The 16,704-nt window shown below is 42.6% G+C and overlaps 1 protein-coding gene across 13 annotated transcripts in view; it reads left to right on the forward strand.

Annotated features, from left to right (window-relative positions):
* LOC139080834 (uncharacterized) overlaps positions 1 to 16,704 on the forward strand; it is a 97,899-nt gene that overhangs the window by 59,601 nt on the left and 21,594 nt on the right. For 10 of the 13 annotated variants that reach the window (XR_011535659.1, XR_011535657.1, XR_011535658.1 and 7 more), the window contains exon 6: positions 1,209 to 1,283. The exons of the other annotated variants lie outside the window; for them this stretch is intronic. Coding sequence is in view for 7 of the 10 variants with exons in the window: in XM_070603305.1 (XP_070459406.1) it covers positions 1,209 to 1,283 (75 nt within the window). In the remaining 3 variants the exon portion in view is untranslated. The remainder of the gene's footprint in view (positions 1 to 1,208; positions 1,284 to 16,704) is intronic. 13 annotated transcript variants of the gene reach the window in all.

A 16,704-nucleotide genomic window follows, 5' to 3' on the forward strand; every position in this document is an offset into this window, starting at 1 on the left:
ATTTTAGCTCCTGGATGCATCTCCAGTGCTGAAGCCTTTCCTTTAATTGCTTTTGTTTTGGGGTTGTGACAAATTAGCTGCTAAGAACATGAGTTTAGTCCGTTTACAGAGTATAATAGATCACAAACATCAGGTTCTAATTCTAGAAGCTTGGTTCATGGCACTTCATTCAACAATAGGACCCTAAATTTGGAGGGACCCCTTAATTTTTACACTATAGGAAAGATGTCTGCTAATGTTTTCAGTAAGAATGGAAGATAAAACAAGTCATGGTACTACCGGGTCCAGAATAAGAGTAATAAGAAATTCTTCATGTTTCTAAAATATCGAGGATATATCAGAAACGCGTGAGAAGATTCCTTTAGAAGACTATTGTCTAGCCATTCTTTACTTTTTACTTCTTTTAAATTTTCATTTTTATTTATCTTTCACAATTTTCGCAATTTTGAAGCCTTTAGAGTTTAGAGTGGTTTTTGTCAATTCACACAGTTACGTCACACACTCCTTTTTAGTAGATAGTTAATGTTAAATTCCTCGTTCTCCTTAAAGGTCAATGGAAACAATATTTGTTATTCATATAGAGGGAATAATAAAACTTTCAAACTTCAGAAATGAAAAGACAAAACAATTATCATTATATTAAATATAGACTCATTTGACTTAACCAGTTTTAATGAATCTGAAATCTCAAAAAATAGTAGTTCAACCTTCCTAATTAGGAGTTATCTTTCTTGACAGCCTGTCTGTCCATCCTTATTTTGACCAGAAAGCTGTTCTGAAAGCATATCTAGATATTCCGAGAAGCAATAAATAATATGGCTTTGGGATACTTAGTGCTGTGTTTTATAAATATTGGCAATCACTAATATTCACATAAAAGGAAATTTTCAAGAACCAAAGATAATTTTCCTCTAAAAATGATATAAAATCACAGTACATTTGGGGCATCTCATTATATGTGAGCATTTGTTATATGATGACAACCTGGACAAATATAAAGACTATATTTATCCAAATGGGGAAAGGTTATATCAATTACCAAATGTATATGTAGGAATTTGTTTTTAATTCCACAACTATCGAAATGCACCATAATATCTCCAAATAAGAGGTGTTTTATTTTTGAGAAATGCTTTTGTGCAATGAAGCGTCTCTTCATTGGGAAGAGAAGCATTCGGAACTGAGCATTTAATGCTGTTTTTTTACAGACCCAGGTATCTTCCCCAGAATCAATAGCCTGTCTGCCTCAAACACACAGAGGATCTCAGCAGCCCACTCCCAGGGTGAGTGACATAAGAATCTCCAATGTGACCTTGAAATCTTAAGGTTATTTATCAACTTGATAATGAAACCAGGACTGAGTCTGGTAAAGAATGGTCTTCCTTCCCAAGACATTAATTGTAGAATCTCTAAGTTTGTGTGTGTGTGTTACAAGATTGTATATATGAAATGCTTTTCTTGAAACTGCTTATTATTGCCGTCTTTCCTATTAGTGGGGATATTGTTCCATATGTGAGGATGTCTCTCTAAAAATCAAGTACTTACTTCGAAACTTGACCAAATATCGTCCATCCACCAATCCATCCAGCCACCCATCCCTCTATCTATCTGTTAAAACCAACAAACACACTTATTTGTGTAGGCACCAAAATAGATTCCGTGAGAGAGAAAGAGGTGAACTGACTGCTCAAATGGCTGACATTTTGATAAATTTTTAGCCTCTGCTGTACTGCAACTTGATTTGGGTTTTAGAAGTAGTGGTAGAATAATTTTTAATTGTGATATATATGTGTAATTTGATTTTGCTGGGGGTTTTTCTTAAAAATAATTCTGGTCTAAGAAAGTATCTGAAGGGATCAGAAATAATAGCTAATGAGAAAATTTCAATGATAATACATGCTCTCTCCTTATTTTCTCCCTGAGTGACTGCTAGCAGCTCAGTGCCTCAAATTTTCCTTCATTTACTATAGGCATACTTCAATCTATGCTACGGATGCTGATTAATATTCACCCTAAACATTCTTCATTAAATATGGAAGGAATGGTTTAGAATATTTTTGCAAAGATGTTTGTAAGAGGTGAAAAAATACAGTACTCTTTCTGGACCCCCTATAATTGGACTTTAAAGAAATTTTCGTAGTTCCAAGATCACTAAGGGTTGGGATAACCCCCTAGAAATAGACAGGAGAGTGTGTGACGAGGGTGGCCCTTTCTTTCCGTTTTTCTTGCAATTTCAACAGGCAAATCATCAGCTCCTTTTCGCATTGAAAATAAAAGGTGGAAAGAATCTGACTGGCTTTTACAAGGTAGCGGTGATGTTTGCATGAAAAATAAAATTCCCTAGGCAGAGGTACGCACGCTGTCCCTTCCATGATGCAGTGTGGACTTTGTGAGAGAACTTCTCAGTGCGTGGAGCCCATGCAGCCGATTCCTGGGTGCTCAGACCATAAACAGCCTTCATGGCACTTAAAAAATCTGCATTTTGTGGGTGTTGGCAGAATGCTCTTCGGCTCTCTCATCAGCCATCTGTTCCTTGTGTCTGAGTCTCCCTTTGAACATTTGCCTTGGCTTGTAAATTCTTCCATTTATTTCACTTCGGGTTTCAAGGTGATGTCATTTTGCCAAATGCACTTGCCGTGGGTCCGTTCCTAAAAACAATCTTCGTGTTTGTTAACCAGACTTGGCTTTTTTTTTTTTTTTTTTTGGTAAAGACCCAAGGTTTTAGGTTGCTGAAGGGCACTCCTGGGACCTGGCGATTTCTCCTCCCGACAGTGATGGCGAGGACAGAGGCCACCTTTTCCAGCCGTTTTTATGACCCATTCCAGGCTGTGTCACTTTAGATCCCACATTGAAATCATTATAGGCTCAAGTTAGCGGAGGTGGTCTCAAACTGGCCTCAACTCCAATTTTCCTCTTCGTCTCATTAGGAGTCAGGGCACGGGAACTAGACAGGGATGTCCCAGCCCCCCGCCTGCCACTTACGGGCGCATGACATTCATAGCTGAAGAAGTGCATTGTTTCAGAGTTTGTACTTAAGAGAAACCCACCTCCCTAAATTGGCTCTTGTGTGCCCAGCAGGCTGGGCTGCTTCTCGCCCGTTCCTCTTCCTCTTATAGCACTTGGACAGGATGGAAGCCCTTGGGTCTCACCATCAACGTCAGAGGTGGGTGCTTTACGGATTTCCTAAAAGAACCTTCCTAATGTCCAAGGAGGGCTAAAGAGGACTTTGCAACCTTAGTGACTTCTAAAAACGGACCTGCTAAATCCCTTCGTGGTGTTAGGAAGGAACCCGAATTTGTGAATGGATTTCTTTGTTGTGTGACGTGAGCAGAAATAAGTCTAAAAGTGATGCTGTGCTGTCACAGAAAGCTGGGTTCTACTCCACGTCACCAGAGTGTTTGATGACATTCTGGTAACGCTCCCTCCGTCTGGGGTCTCAGCTCCTTGTTTCCAGGCTTTACAGCTTTATCCTCATTAGCTGCCTGCTCTTGGCTCTTTCTGCCCTGGCCACCCCGGCCTCCTTGTTCCTCACACACTCTGGATGCCTTCCACCCCAGGGCCTTTGCACTTACACTTACCTTTTTCTGGCATGCCCTACCTCCAGAGATCCCGGCTACTGACTCCTTCCCTTCCTTCTGTTCTGGTCTTTGCTCCAAAGGCTTACAGGAAGTAACCTATCTGATGTTTCTACACTGCCTCCATGCCCTCCCTTGTATTTAAATTACTTTCCTTGCTTTAGTTTTCTTTCTTAGTGCTTATCACTTTCCCACATAATATGCATTTTATTTATTTATCCCCTTCAGTGTTTTCCTCTACCCTCTAGAGCATCTTTCTCATTCTCTAGAGTGTTTTCTATACATCCTCAGTATCTGAAAAAAGTCCCTGGTATTCAGTAAATACTTGATGAGTTAATGAAAAGATTGGGGAATTTTCTAGGGAATGTTATTCTCCTTGGCAATATTTTTCATTTTATTGCATGACTTACGGTTTCTGAACCATGAGCACAAGATAAATGAAGGCTGTCTCACTCATGGACTTGGTCAGACCCGGCGTTCAAGGCCTTCTGTAGTCTGGCTCCCAGCTCCCCGGGAGCAGTGGGGTCCTCGGATCAATCCAGGGCTTCCCTCTGTCCCTATTGACAGCATCTCTTCTTGACCCGTCCAGACTTTTCCCCTGCCAAGCTCATGTTTCTCCTCCCCCGCAAACCTTTCTGGGTGGATCCGTGGATGATACATAATTTAGTCCTTGAGTAGCTTGTAAGCTCCTCCATGGAATGGGCCCAGTCTTCTACTGCAGCATCTACCTGGGGTGGCCTGTGAGTGGCACCGGTGCTGACTCAGCCTGACCCCTGGCACTTCCCTGCCAGGGAGTGCCCGTGTTCCTTGTGGCTGGCTCCATTGTTGCACAGCTCGCCTGCTCAGTCGACGTTAGTTTATACTCAACTTTCCCCAGCAGAGTTCTAGATTCTTCAGACAGGTCCCACTCCCATGATGCATCATGTTGATCATTTGTTTAGAAATAGGGTTACTCTGGCCCTCATCACTGGTTCCATCATGGATGGTTGATCCCCTCCAAGAGGCAGAAAACTTCCTTCCCCGGCCTCAGGCTGCTCCTTTCATTCACCCTACACGTGTTTGCTGAGCTCAGTTCATGACCGGCTAAGACAGTGTGGTCACCTCCCATACTGGAAAGAGCACTGGCTTCTGACCTTGGGTCAGTCCTCAGGGTGACACTCAGCATGGTGCCATATACGAGTCTGTCTGTAAAGATGCTTAACCTTCACAGATAATTGCTGAAAGTTATCTTCGTTTTAAAAAATATTTTAATTTTTGGTCAAAAGTTTCATTTCAGGAAATCTCTTCTTCCTTTGCTGTGAAGAACAGGCTTGTGACTTGAGAGAAATTATTAACGTCTACCAAATATACTTTTTCATAAGCAATATTAGACCCAAACTTAGACCTAATGTGGGCTTTTAAAATGGAAGGAATAAAGGCCATATAATGAAGAAAAAATAGGTGGTTATTATCATGTCTTGTAACTGGTGGCCTTTATTTTTTAAATATTTTATTTTCCTTTGAAGGTACTAATTCTTATTAGGTTATGTAGATTCAATTTGGAGAGTGTTTTCACTCATCTCGTTTTCTCGTTTAATCTGTATTCAAGACCGTGAGCATCTTTAGGCCAGAACTAGATCTTTCTCGTCTTTATGTGTCTAAGGTTGCACGCACAGATTTAGTAGGAACACAAGAAATATTTAAGGTACAAGGAACACGTGAATGAACGAACAGACCTACCCCTTCACGCTGGGTTACAAGATTGACCTCTGATAACCTGTGTGGCAATATCTTACAAGTCGTGAGGCTGTCACTGGTATTGATCTCATCGTGGGGCTTCTCTGTTAGAACTGCAGATTCATTCCTTCACAGAGAGTTAGCAACTTGCTAGACTCAATCTCTCCCATTGGGAACAATCAGAATCCCCATTCTTCTCAATCAGGATGCAAATAGGGAGGTAGGAAAAATATACTTGTAAGGCTTATTTACTACCTATATAAAGGATATTCTCAATTATGTCTCAAAGCGTTTTACTTTTTCAGCTTTTTTGGAAAGTGTTTCAGACTGTGACATGTAATACTGTTGAGTTATTCTGAGTCAGCCCGATGTGGGCCCTGACCTGATTTTCCCAGTTACCTGCTGCAGACCCTGGTAAGTCGCTTCTGTTCATCACCTGTCAGTTTCCCCATCTTTAAAATGGGAGCAGTAATTCCTACCCACAGGGTTATTACAGAGTTCAATTAAACAAATTCAGTTACACAAATAAAATTACACAAATATAGTTCAACAAAGTTCCTCTCACAAACTCATCATTCATTCAACGTGCTTTCTTCCTTTTTTATTTCTCCAACTCAGTTGAATTTAAAAAACGGTAGCCATGCTAAACTACGACTTTTTGATAAGAATACGAAATAAAGAATTGAAAATAGTGGAAAGAAAACATTACACGAGACTGTATCTCTACTTACAGTTTTGCCGTTACTCAGAATAAATTCAGTATTTAGGGATTGCCACAGCCACTTTCTCTAATCTTTTTATAAATTTAAGAAATGGGGTTCTGTATCACATTGAGCCAATGCACAATTTTATTCTTTTATCTTAGAGTAGGATGGGAAGTTTTGATTGGTGGGCAGTAGACGGATGCTGTCAAGTCAAACATGACACAGGATTTCAGTGATCCCACACTTTTCTCTGCCAGGTGCTCTTTCCTCTGAGTGGTGCATTTTTTCTGTTCCAGAGGCCAAATCTCCTGTCAGGAGAGTTAGCTGCTTGGCTCATCAAACCCAGATGGCATCATTCTCACTTAACTGGTTTCCTTTAACAAGGAAAGTTACATTCATGCTTCTCAGTATTTCTTTCCCCCACATTTCTTGGAACATTTAAGTCAGTCTGTAGGCCTCCTTTGTCCTCAGATTTCCTCCAATAATCCTTTGTAGCCAATTACTTGTGTCTATTTTGTAGCATGTCTGCCCCAAAAGTTTGTAACATGGCAAAATCTGTTGAGCCGCAAAGATGTGTCTTAGGACGTTCTCGGCAAAGGGGTTGAAAAATGAACTTTGGGAAAATGCGTGGTTGTGATTGACAGATCTGCTTGCTGTTATGCAGATTTAGAAACCACTATTTGTGGCCTTTATGGCTTCAGTTGGGAATTTTACATGCAGTTGCTTAATTGTGGCAGACAACATGTACTTAATCAGAGCCCACTCGTCCTGCAGGTAGGTTGTAATATATAACTCAGAGCCTGTCCCTGTGGGGACCGGCCGGCTGTGAAATGTGACTGAGGCTCTGTGTAGTACAAATGGCATTAATGACCTCAAATGAGCATCAGCCAAATGGAGTCATTGGTTTTAGGAACTAACCATATCCTCCACTTAGATCAAGGATCAAACTTTTATTTTGTGTGGTTCCAGGAAAACACACTTTGTGATGTTTATGTTGAACAAACCTATAATTAATAAAATGAGGAAAACCCAAAGTACATTTCCTTCTTATCTGCTTTGCTTTCTTTTTAGATACTCTCCATATGCATAAACAAATCCAGGCTGATTTGTTTTGCCTTAATTTCTCAAAATGTGTAAATTTCTGTTCCCTCCCAAATATGCTTAAAAATAATAGAAAATGCATACAGTAAAAATCCTGAAAATTCCAACTTCAACATATGAGTCGATTACCTCCCAATAAGTAATGAAAAGGGCAGCATGTAGATTTATTCGGGGAAATAGAAATGGCTTCATTGTTTACTCCTTGTAGAAATCGACAGAGTACGAAATTTTGCTTAAACCGTATATTTTATTAGGAAGCACAGGTATGATTTGGTGATTAAAGAAAGGCTTGTCTTCAATTAGATCTGAAAAGTAGTTTTGTCCCCAGATGAGACAGTCTTTGTGGTTTAACTGCAATTAGAAACCATGGTTCTTCTTTTTTTTTTAAAGATTTTATTTTTCCTTTTTCTCCCAAAGCCCCCAAGTATATAGTTGTATATTTCAGTCGTGGGTCCTTCTAGTTGTGGCATATGAGATGCTACCTCAGCATGGCTTGATGAGTGGTGCCATGTCCGTGCCCAGGATCCGAACCGGCGAAACCTTGGGCTGCCAAAGCAGAGTGCGCGAACTTAACCACTCGGCCACGGGGCCAGCCCCAAAACCACGGTTCTTAAAAATGCGGCTTATCCGATATGTCTATATTTATTTTAACCATGTAAAATGTTTGGACAAGAAGTAGAAGCATAGTGGAGTGGCTAGAAAGGCCTTTCAGAAATCAACGATGTTTGAATACCGTTAAAATGTTTCCTGTACCAATTTCTGCATTAAGAAAAATGTTACAGAATCACTGCTAATCCAGGAATTCAGAAATAAGTTTAAAATTAATCTAAATTAAATATAGAGCCCTCCAATATCGGGCTCTGAGAAATCTAAGAATAGGAAGGGAACGATGTGCTGGAGTGAGTATGGGGTTTTTTTTTCTAGCTGTTCGTATAATCTAGACAAACATTTTCTGGAAAGGAAATCATTTTAGACTTTGTAGACCACATCCCATCTCTGTGGCGTATTCTTTCCTCCTTTCCTTCTCTCTTTTTCTCCCTTCCTTCCTTCCTTCCTTTCTCTCAGAGTCTCTCTCTCTGTCTCTCTTTGCTTCTAACAATCCTTTAAAAATGTGAAAACCACAGACTTGGCACAGGCTGGAGTTTGTAGACCTCTGATCTAGGATGTTAAGTTGGTGATTCTCCTTTCTGGCCTTAAATTAGAGAAAAATGAATTGAAACATCATCTAAAAGTATCAAAGCCCCTTCTTTCTGATCTTGCATTCTTCATTCAAACCACATGCTTTATCGTGTTTGATCCTTATATGCCAAGATCCTAGCCCAATGTCTGACGTGTGATAGGTTCCCGGAAAATGTTTGCCAAACAGTAGCATTTCTTATTTTCATCTAATCCTACCGCACTAAAAGGGTGACTTCCAACCTAAAGGATGGGTTTTTTGACTATCAGCCTAAATAGTAATGTTTCCATGGGTCAGCTTACCCAACCCCACCAGTTTCCTGTAGAATGTAATGTATGTAACCCAACAGATAGAATTTATCAAAACTATTAACTTGATAAGCAGTATTATGCATGATGCAAACAGTGTTGCACAGTGAAAATAATTTAAGGGTATAAGATAAATTCTTGGCTGCTGATTTTTTAAATGTGTTTAAGTCTATTTTGTGTTTATTTGTTGGGTGTCCCCAATTATAAAGTAATGTTCTTTGAGGGCAGAACCAGGACTTTTTCTTCCTTATATTTCTTCTACGTTTCTTTTTCTCTCCTCCTCCCCCACTTCCCCCTGCCCCCCTCCCCCCTCCCCCCCACAAAGTGGTGACGTGCTCACTACTCAACACAGTAGGGGCATAATAAATGTTGCGGACTCACTCGTTTGCTCTCTAAGATAGCCCTTTCTCTTGGCCATCCTTTCTTTTGCAAAAATGCCACATCCACTTTTCCGTTTCTTTAAAGAAATATATGTGTTTCTCAATCTGCCAAGTAAAAACAATATAAACAATTTAACATTGCTTTAAATAAATTGACTTTCTGATTTTTTTCCCCTTCTTTTTCAAAATATTGACACAAAGCCATGGGCAGAATGACCGGACTGGTTTGTGAAGTTATGTGACAATTGACTGACAGCTAGTCTATAACGATTAACGTCTTCTACCGCTAATAAAAAGAAAAAGGGCAAAGTGTGTTACATCCTCACTATGAAATACCAACAGAGATCTGACATCTTTGAAAACACATATGATTTTTATTTATCTCTCCTAATTTGAGGAGGAAAAAGAACCTGGTCATGTAGATTTTAGAAACATTTTGTTACAGTATTCAATGCCGTTGAAGACTTTTTTTTTTTAACTTGGGTTATCAAATGTCTAAATTAATTTGGCTTCTCTCGGCTTCCCTTCTTCAGTGGTCTAAGTTTTGGTGGCCTTGTGTTGTCCAAAACGTTTCTACTGGGAAGTTGCACGCGACACAAAGATCTGTGGGAGGTTATGAGACTGGCCTCACCGGAGCCCCAGCACATGTAGCAGTGGTAATTTCGGGAATAGTTTTAGGAGCTAACAGCCAGCAGCCTTGCTGTGGAAAGAGAGCGGTGAGCCGGCACACCCTCACAAACAGGGGAAGCTCGCATCTCGCTCCAGCTCCTTTTTCTCCAGCAGCTCAGCATGGGGTGTCAGCGAAATCATTAAGGAGCATCCTGGCCTCTCCCTCCCACACCTGCGGGTCTTGGTTCCCTGCTGTAATTTTATGGGCCGTGAGGAGGCAGGTTTGACGCCACGGAACACAGTCTCTGCCAACAGCTGCAGACGAGTCAGCTCACCAGACAGTAAAATGTAAAGAGGGGGGAGGGAGAGATAACCTTTGAAGTTTACAAAAAAGCATGACTTTGACCACTTCCTTTTTCCTTTTTAAATTGGTGTCCCAGGTAGGTTGAGAGCAACCATCAGCTAACTTTACAAGGAAAGATTCACTTCCTCCCGACACTTAGGGGCTGCGTGGGTTTCAGGATTTTAATCCCAGACTCAAGGGCCTCCTCCCCTTTCGGCACGGCATCCGTAAGGGGCAGATGAGAAGTGAGTTATTTCAAGTGAAGGTGTATATTAGACCATAGTATGGACGTGCACGGGAAATACGCGCCTACATACACGCAGAGAGATTCAAGTTGAAGGTTGAAAGGCACCAGCCGTCACTGAGGGCTCCCCACGTTCTCCATGCATTACTCCACATTGGGCCTCCTTGTTTGTCCTTAAAGGAACACTAAGGAAGGGAATGGAAGCTGTCTGTCGTGTTATGTTTCCCCCTTATTTTCATATCTCAGTTTCAATCTCCAGTTAATGCTTCTCCTCTCCACTTTGCTTTCAGTATTTTTCTGTTTTTGTTTGCAAAAGGATTCCAGGATTTTAGTTGTTCTGTCACTTCTATACAGTTGAGCAGGAAATGTCCCAGAGGGATGTCTGTGTGTATGGATGCGTGTGTAGGAATCAAATAGCATTGATCTTCCGGAGAACTTGCTGGAAGGTGGAGTTCCAGTCTCCAGCTTGAACCACGCACATGAGAAACGTGTAAACGATTCCTTTCAAATTACATGACGCACCTCATGTTTGACAGCTTTGTGATCTCCAGATGGAACTTCTTTCATTTTAACGATGGTCTTAACTTTCTGCTTAATGAAATGCAGCCTGAGTGGATCAGATTTAGAATCTTTAATGTTCAATTCTAAAATAAGAATTAGGATCATTATAAAAGGCTGTTTCCAGGCCGGCATAAAATTTACAGAGAACAAAGAATCTCACAATTCTCTCGCTTTTTTTCTTCAAAAGAATTAAAAAGAACAGAAATACTTGCATCCTTTCTTGTAGGGTAGAAATTAACCTAGAAACTAACCCATACGAACTCATGATACCATCGGCGAAGTGCTTTGTCTCTCGCCACTTAGTAGTAAGACTTCAAACCAATCACTTAACTTCCTGGGACTCAGTTTCCCCATTTGGAAAAACAGGGCATTGGGTCTAGACCTCTTCTGTCCAAGACTGTAGCCACTTGTCACATGTGACTATTTAAATTTGAATTTAATGCAATGAAATAGCATTAAAAATTTAGTTCCCCAGTTGCACCAGCCGCATTTCCAGTGCTCAATAGCTGTGTGTGACTAGTGGCTATTGTACTGGGCAGAGGGGAGAGGGAAAGTCCCTCATCGTGGTGGACACAGTGGGCAGGTCAAGGGTGTGCTACACCTTACGACCAGAGAGCAGAACACACGGGGTACTCCAGGCTGCTGTGCTGCAATCAGTTTCCTCCTTATTGTTGGAAGTTCACTGAGTCATTATTGCGTTATTTAGAACAACGGTTCTGTGCGGAGCCATTGATTCTTAAACATGCAATAAGGGCTTGCTGCGTGCCAGAAATTGTGTGATAGGCTGGGAATATAAAGATAAATAAAACCTCGTGCTTGTGTGCTAGGTGCCTAGTGCCTTGTGCAAACTAACAATTCCTGAGGGGAGAAGAGTGAGACAGGAAGAGCTGTGCAGGAGATGCTGGGGGATGCTAGAATGAGAGACTCTGGGTCAGGCTGGGGGCCAAGGATGGCTTCCCAATGGAGCGCTGATCCCCAGTGGGGGATAAACACTTTGTGCTCAAATTGTTTCAGAAGAGCAAAGGTCAGAGATGGAATTGCTGGATTCAGCAGTACGACATAACGTCAAGATTTTGATACTCTGAATTGTCCTTTTACTGACAACATGACAGCATCTATTTCTACACTTTAGCTAACACTGAGGAGTTCCAACAAAAAATCTTTTTTACCAATATTATAAAGAAAAAAATGGTTAGTTTTGCATTTCTTTTATTACTGGCGAGATAGAACACACTTGCATTATTTCATTGATATATATTTCACATATCACTTTCATTATCAGCTATGTCGGTGCGTGTGCGCACACATAGTCATAGCCCAATTTCTTTTTTTTTTTTGGCTTGAGGAAGATTCACGCTGAGCTAACGTCTGTGCCAATCTCCCTGCATTTTGTATGTGGGTCCCTACCTCAGCATGGCTGATGAGTGGTGTAGGTGTATGCCCAGGATACGAACCCGTGAACCCAGGCCACCAAAGCAGAGTGCGCTGGACTTAACCACTGCGCCACAGGGCTGGCCCCTAGCCCGGTTTCTTTTTGATTTGCAAGATCTCTTCATTGGAATATTCACTTTGTGCCTGTTATAAAATTGCAAAAACTGCAAGTTTGTCATTTTCCTCTTAAGGCTTATATATATTTTTTAATTTATGAAAGCAATGGATACTTTTCATTCTTAGGTAATTTAAATGTTTCAATCTTTTCCTTTATGCCATTTCTCTTCCCAAAGCAAATATGGTGTAAATATTGATCTATATTGTGGCTCTTCACTTTGGCTGCACATTGGGGTCCTCTGAGCACTTGAAAAGGATGCCTGGGACCTACCAGCTACTTGGGTAATTCCACCATGCAGCCAAGCTTGAAAAACGCCGATTTATATCTTGTAGTACTTTATAATTTCATTTTCTACATTTGTTTGATTATGAGGTGGAGATCTGACACTATATTTCTAAGAGATTTAGCCATTCATCTTAAAACCATTTGCTACGTATGGAATGCCGTCTTAACCACATACTCCCTTTTCAGAGATATTTGGGTCTTGTGCTATACTCTCTATTCTGTCCAGTCGATTCACGTGACAGTACCTTACAGTATCACATAAGATGAATCCACCCCTGTCACTTTTCTAGATGTGGAACTCACGTTTTAAATGGCACTCATAAATTTTCGTTGATTAAGTAGAGGAAACCTAGAAATTCACGGTCCAAGTAATAACAAACAACGTACAGAGCCAGCTGGATTGGTTGGTCATCAGTTAATATTAACAGTTGGTTTATTCTTGGACCACTTCATGTAAAGATGTTTAGAGCTAAATATGTAATCATATATTCATTCAACAACTTTTTGATGGGCCAAGGCTTTTGCTTTAAGGTTGTGTCTGCTGATGAGCTTCGTGTGGGTTTTTTTCGCATTGTCCGGGCATGGTCTACAATTGAGACTTCCAGTTATGTGATTCCTTAGAAACCCCGGCACCCAACCTGAGCACAGAATCCTTTTCAGACACTTATCGTTTTCTTGCCTGCACTCAATTTGTTGACGGTCTTTTAGGTGACTTACCTTTATTATGTCTTCACAAAGCAGTCAGCTTGATGGTTTTGTTTTTTCAGAAATAGCTCCCTGTCACAGTCATATTTTATGAGATTATATCAATGGTTCACTAAATTATAACACTCAGATTATAACTACCCTTGGCTTCAGGAGGGCATAAACAGTGGACGCTAATGGACATCAACTTGATGGTGGATGTAGAGCCACATGGCCACGCACAGAGGGGCCCTGTCGTTGGGTTCAGCCTGCCCCGGGCACCCGTAGGTATATTTCGAAGAGGGTCGTGGGCTAATCTGCTTGATGGCTTCGTGGCGTTTGAGGGAGGTTCATGAAGTGGGGGCGGCACGGTATTGGGAGCCAGCAGAGCTGGATGAGCCCGTGTGGGAATCCTGGAGACCCCACTGGCTGTGAGGCCTTGGGGAAGCCACTTCTGTCACTCCCACTTTCATCCTGGGCCTAAGAAGGGTGAGATAATGCATCGTTGTGAGGCGTCAACGTGGCAATATAAAGGGGCTACTATGCAAGCCAAAAATCTGGAAATTGTCACTTCTTTCACCTCTTTTTCCACCCACATCTAGTGTACCCCCAAACTTCCGGCGTCTCTCAGGTCCACAGCCTGCTCTCCATCTGTCTCCGCCATCCCCAGGCTGGACCAGGTCACCGTTTTCTGCCATCTGAACCAATGGCCTCCTTGCATTTCTTACATCGATTTTCATTAGGATAGTGATTTCCAAACACGTCTAGGATCATTCCAGCCTCCTCTTCAAAACATTGCAATGTCTTCCTAGTGCTCCTAAGATGAAGACGAAAGCCCTGATCACCATGGGCACTGTCCAGAGTGGTCTGCCCCTCCCGTGTCCTCAGCTCCCATCTCCCTGGCCTTCCAGTTCCTGAAATGGATCGAGCATCTCTTTAGAGAGCCTCGCTCACACTCTCCCCTGCTCCTCCATCTGCCTAGTTGAGTTCCCCTCTTCCTTCACAGGCCGGGTTGGCCAGAGCCCCACTCCTAGAGGAGCATTTCCCATCTCTTCATACCCATCCAATTGTTTCCTACCCTAGATTCTTGGGGTGGACTCCTCGTCCTCAGGAGCACTCATCCAGCTATAGCTGCCGGCGCATTTCTGTGGTTATTTGGTTAACATCAGTCACCTCTGGTGAACTGGTGGCCTCCAGGGGGACAGGAATCCTGCCCGTGGTTGCTCACCTGGCACAGGGTCTGAGCAAACTCTCAATAAATAGTCTACAGAATGAATAAGGGAGCCAGTGATAAATGTATAATGCCGTCTAACAGAGTCTGACACGTGAGATGCACTTTTATATATTTATTTCCTTTTTCCTATGCTTTCAGCTAATCCAGCGGAATCACGTTACTTATTAAATGAAATATTTCAGCTTCGGGCCAACCGCATTTGACGTGGGAGGGGAATGACATGGCATCCACCTTAGAAATGATTTCTCTCTACAGAAAGGGGTGGGTCTGAGAAAACATCTTAGCAGACACCAAGGTAGTAAATTCTCTGCAGAAAAGGTTCAAGTTCCAGAATATTCTAAACAGGTCCTGAGAAAACAGCTCTCCATAAACCTCCATCCTGGATCACAAACTGTCACAGTTTCAGATCGTACCAAATTGCAGCTTATTTTTAATTATATTAGACTTCTTTCTCCCCTGTTGGGAGCGCGCAGGGAAAGCAGAGCTCTCTTTGATCCGGGAGTAGGTATGCTAATGCTAGAACAACAGGAAGCCCTGGGCCCGATTGCCTCCCCGCCCGCTCAGCCCCCCACACCATTATCTGCTGGCTTGATGAGGGAAACCAGACTTGAAAGGGGCCAGGCTCTCGGTCATCCTTACACCAACTGTATCCATTAGAAAGAAAAGAAAAATACCTTAAGGATAAAGACGTTTAAGTGATTCACTGGTCAATTTGAATCTACAGTGAATATCAGATTTGGGACTTTTATGTTTTCTAGAGATCTGCAAACTTTTTTCTGTAAAGGGCTGGGGCAGGGGTGGGGGTGGGGCAGGTCTGCACTCTTCTTTATGGAACCGCTCAGCCCTAACTCGGGTCCTCATCACCGGTGTTGCTGGAACCATCCCCAGCTCGTCACCTTTCCTCCCACACCCCTTACGCATCGCCAGCAGACTGAGCTTCCTAATATGGTTATCTGATAGTCTACGGTCCTGCTGGAAACCCCACCCAGCTGCCTGCCGGGCAAAGTCAGACCCCTGGATGGGATATCTACGTCCACCCTCTTCTCTCACTGAAACAGAAGCCAGCCTTTGTCAGCTGGAGGTCTCTTCTCCATCCTCTGAATTTGGCATTTGCGTTCCAGGCGTTAAGGATTTTTTTGCCCCCCGCCACTCGTTCCTTCTTTTTTTCCCTCACCTGTTCAAAGCATTCCCTTCAAAGCCACCCTGCCTCTTCCCACTGCTTCCCACCTTCCCATTCCTCCTACAGCCCAAACTACCTCCAATCCCCCTCATGTTGCCCTTTACTGGGGCCCACTTGGCATTGCCAGTCACCTCTGTCTTCTCTTCCCAGCTCGTTGCAAACCCCTACAGGGCAGAAAACTTATGTTCCTTTTGTATCTCCCCCAAATATGGCAGGTTCGCTTATACACGTAAGGAGCGGAATCGGTCCCCAGCCCGTAGTATTTCACACGCAGGTCTGTGCAGAGAAGCATCATGTTCTTGGTTCAGAGGGGGCTGGCCACCCTGCCAGTGGGATTTAGGCAAGATCTCCCTCCCCTGCCAGGAAGACACAGTCCTGAAATTCAAGAATGTGAGTTGGCGTTCTCCAAAATAGGCTGCTCAAAAGTACCCATTTAGGGGAGGGAGAAAACTACTCTATTCGTTCGTGTTTTTTTTCTAAACATAAAAAAGGAGGTAAGCATAACCAGTATTTAATATACACGCCATCTCTGGCTGGCACACTGTCCCATGTGTCACACAGCTGTCACACAGCGCCAGGGTGGCTAGTGTCTGCTATGTGGGACGCCGCCTCAGCATGGCCTGATGAGCGGTGCCATGTCCACGCCCAGGATCCAGACAGGGGAAACCCCGGGCCACCCAAGGAGAGCTGAGGAACTTAACCACTGGGCCATGGGGCCCGCCCTGGGGGTTCTTTAACCAAAAGAATTCATACCGATAGGTGAAGTATCCTGAGACCACCCAGTGGGACAGAGGGTCCTCGCGTCACTCGCTTCAGCTCTTTGGGACACGCTGCAGTTTTTGTGTGTTTGGTTAAGTGGATTTAACATATTTTGCTTATCCACACATTGGTGATGATACAAAACCACAAGGAAATGGCAGAGGAGGCCATTTCTGGGACCCAGGATGAGCTCTTGGCCACCCTCATGAAAAGGTGGCTTGACAGCAAGATCTAATCAGAGGTAATTCAGAAAGAAACAATGACAAAAACACCACCGATTGTGTAGATTTTCTCC

The sequence above is a fragment of the Equus przewalskii genome, chromosome 32, assembly GCF_037783145.1.
Source record: "Equus przewalskii isolate Varuska chromosome 32, EquPr2, whole genome shotgun sequence".
Lineage (NCBI taxonomy): Eukaryota > Metazoa > Chordata > Mammalia > Perissodactyla > Equidae > Equus > Equus przewalskii.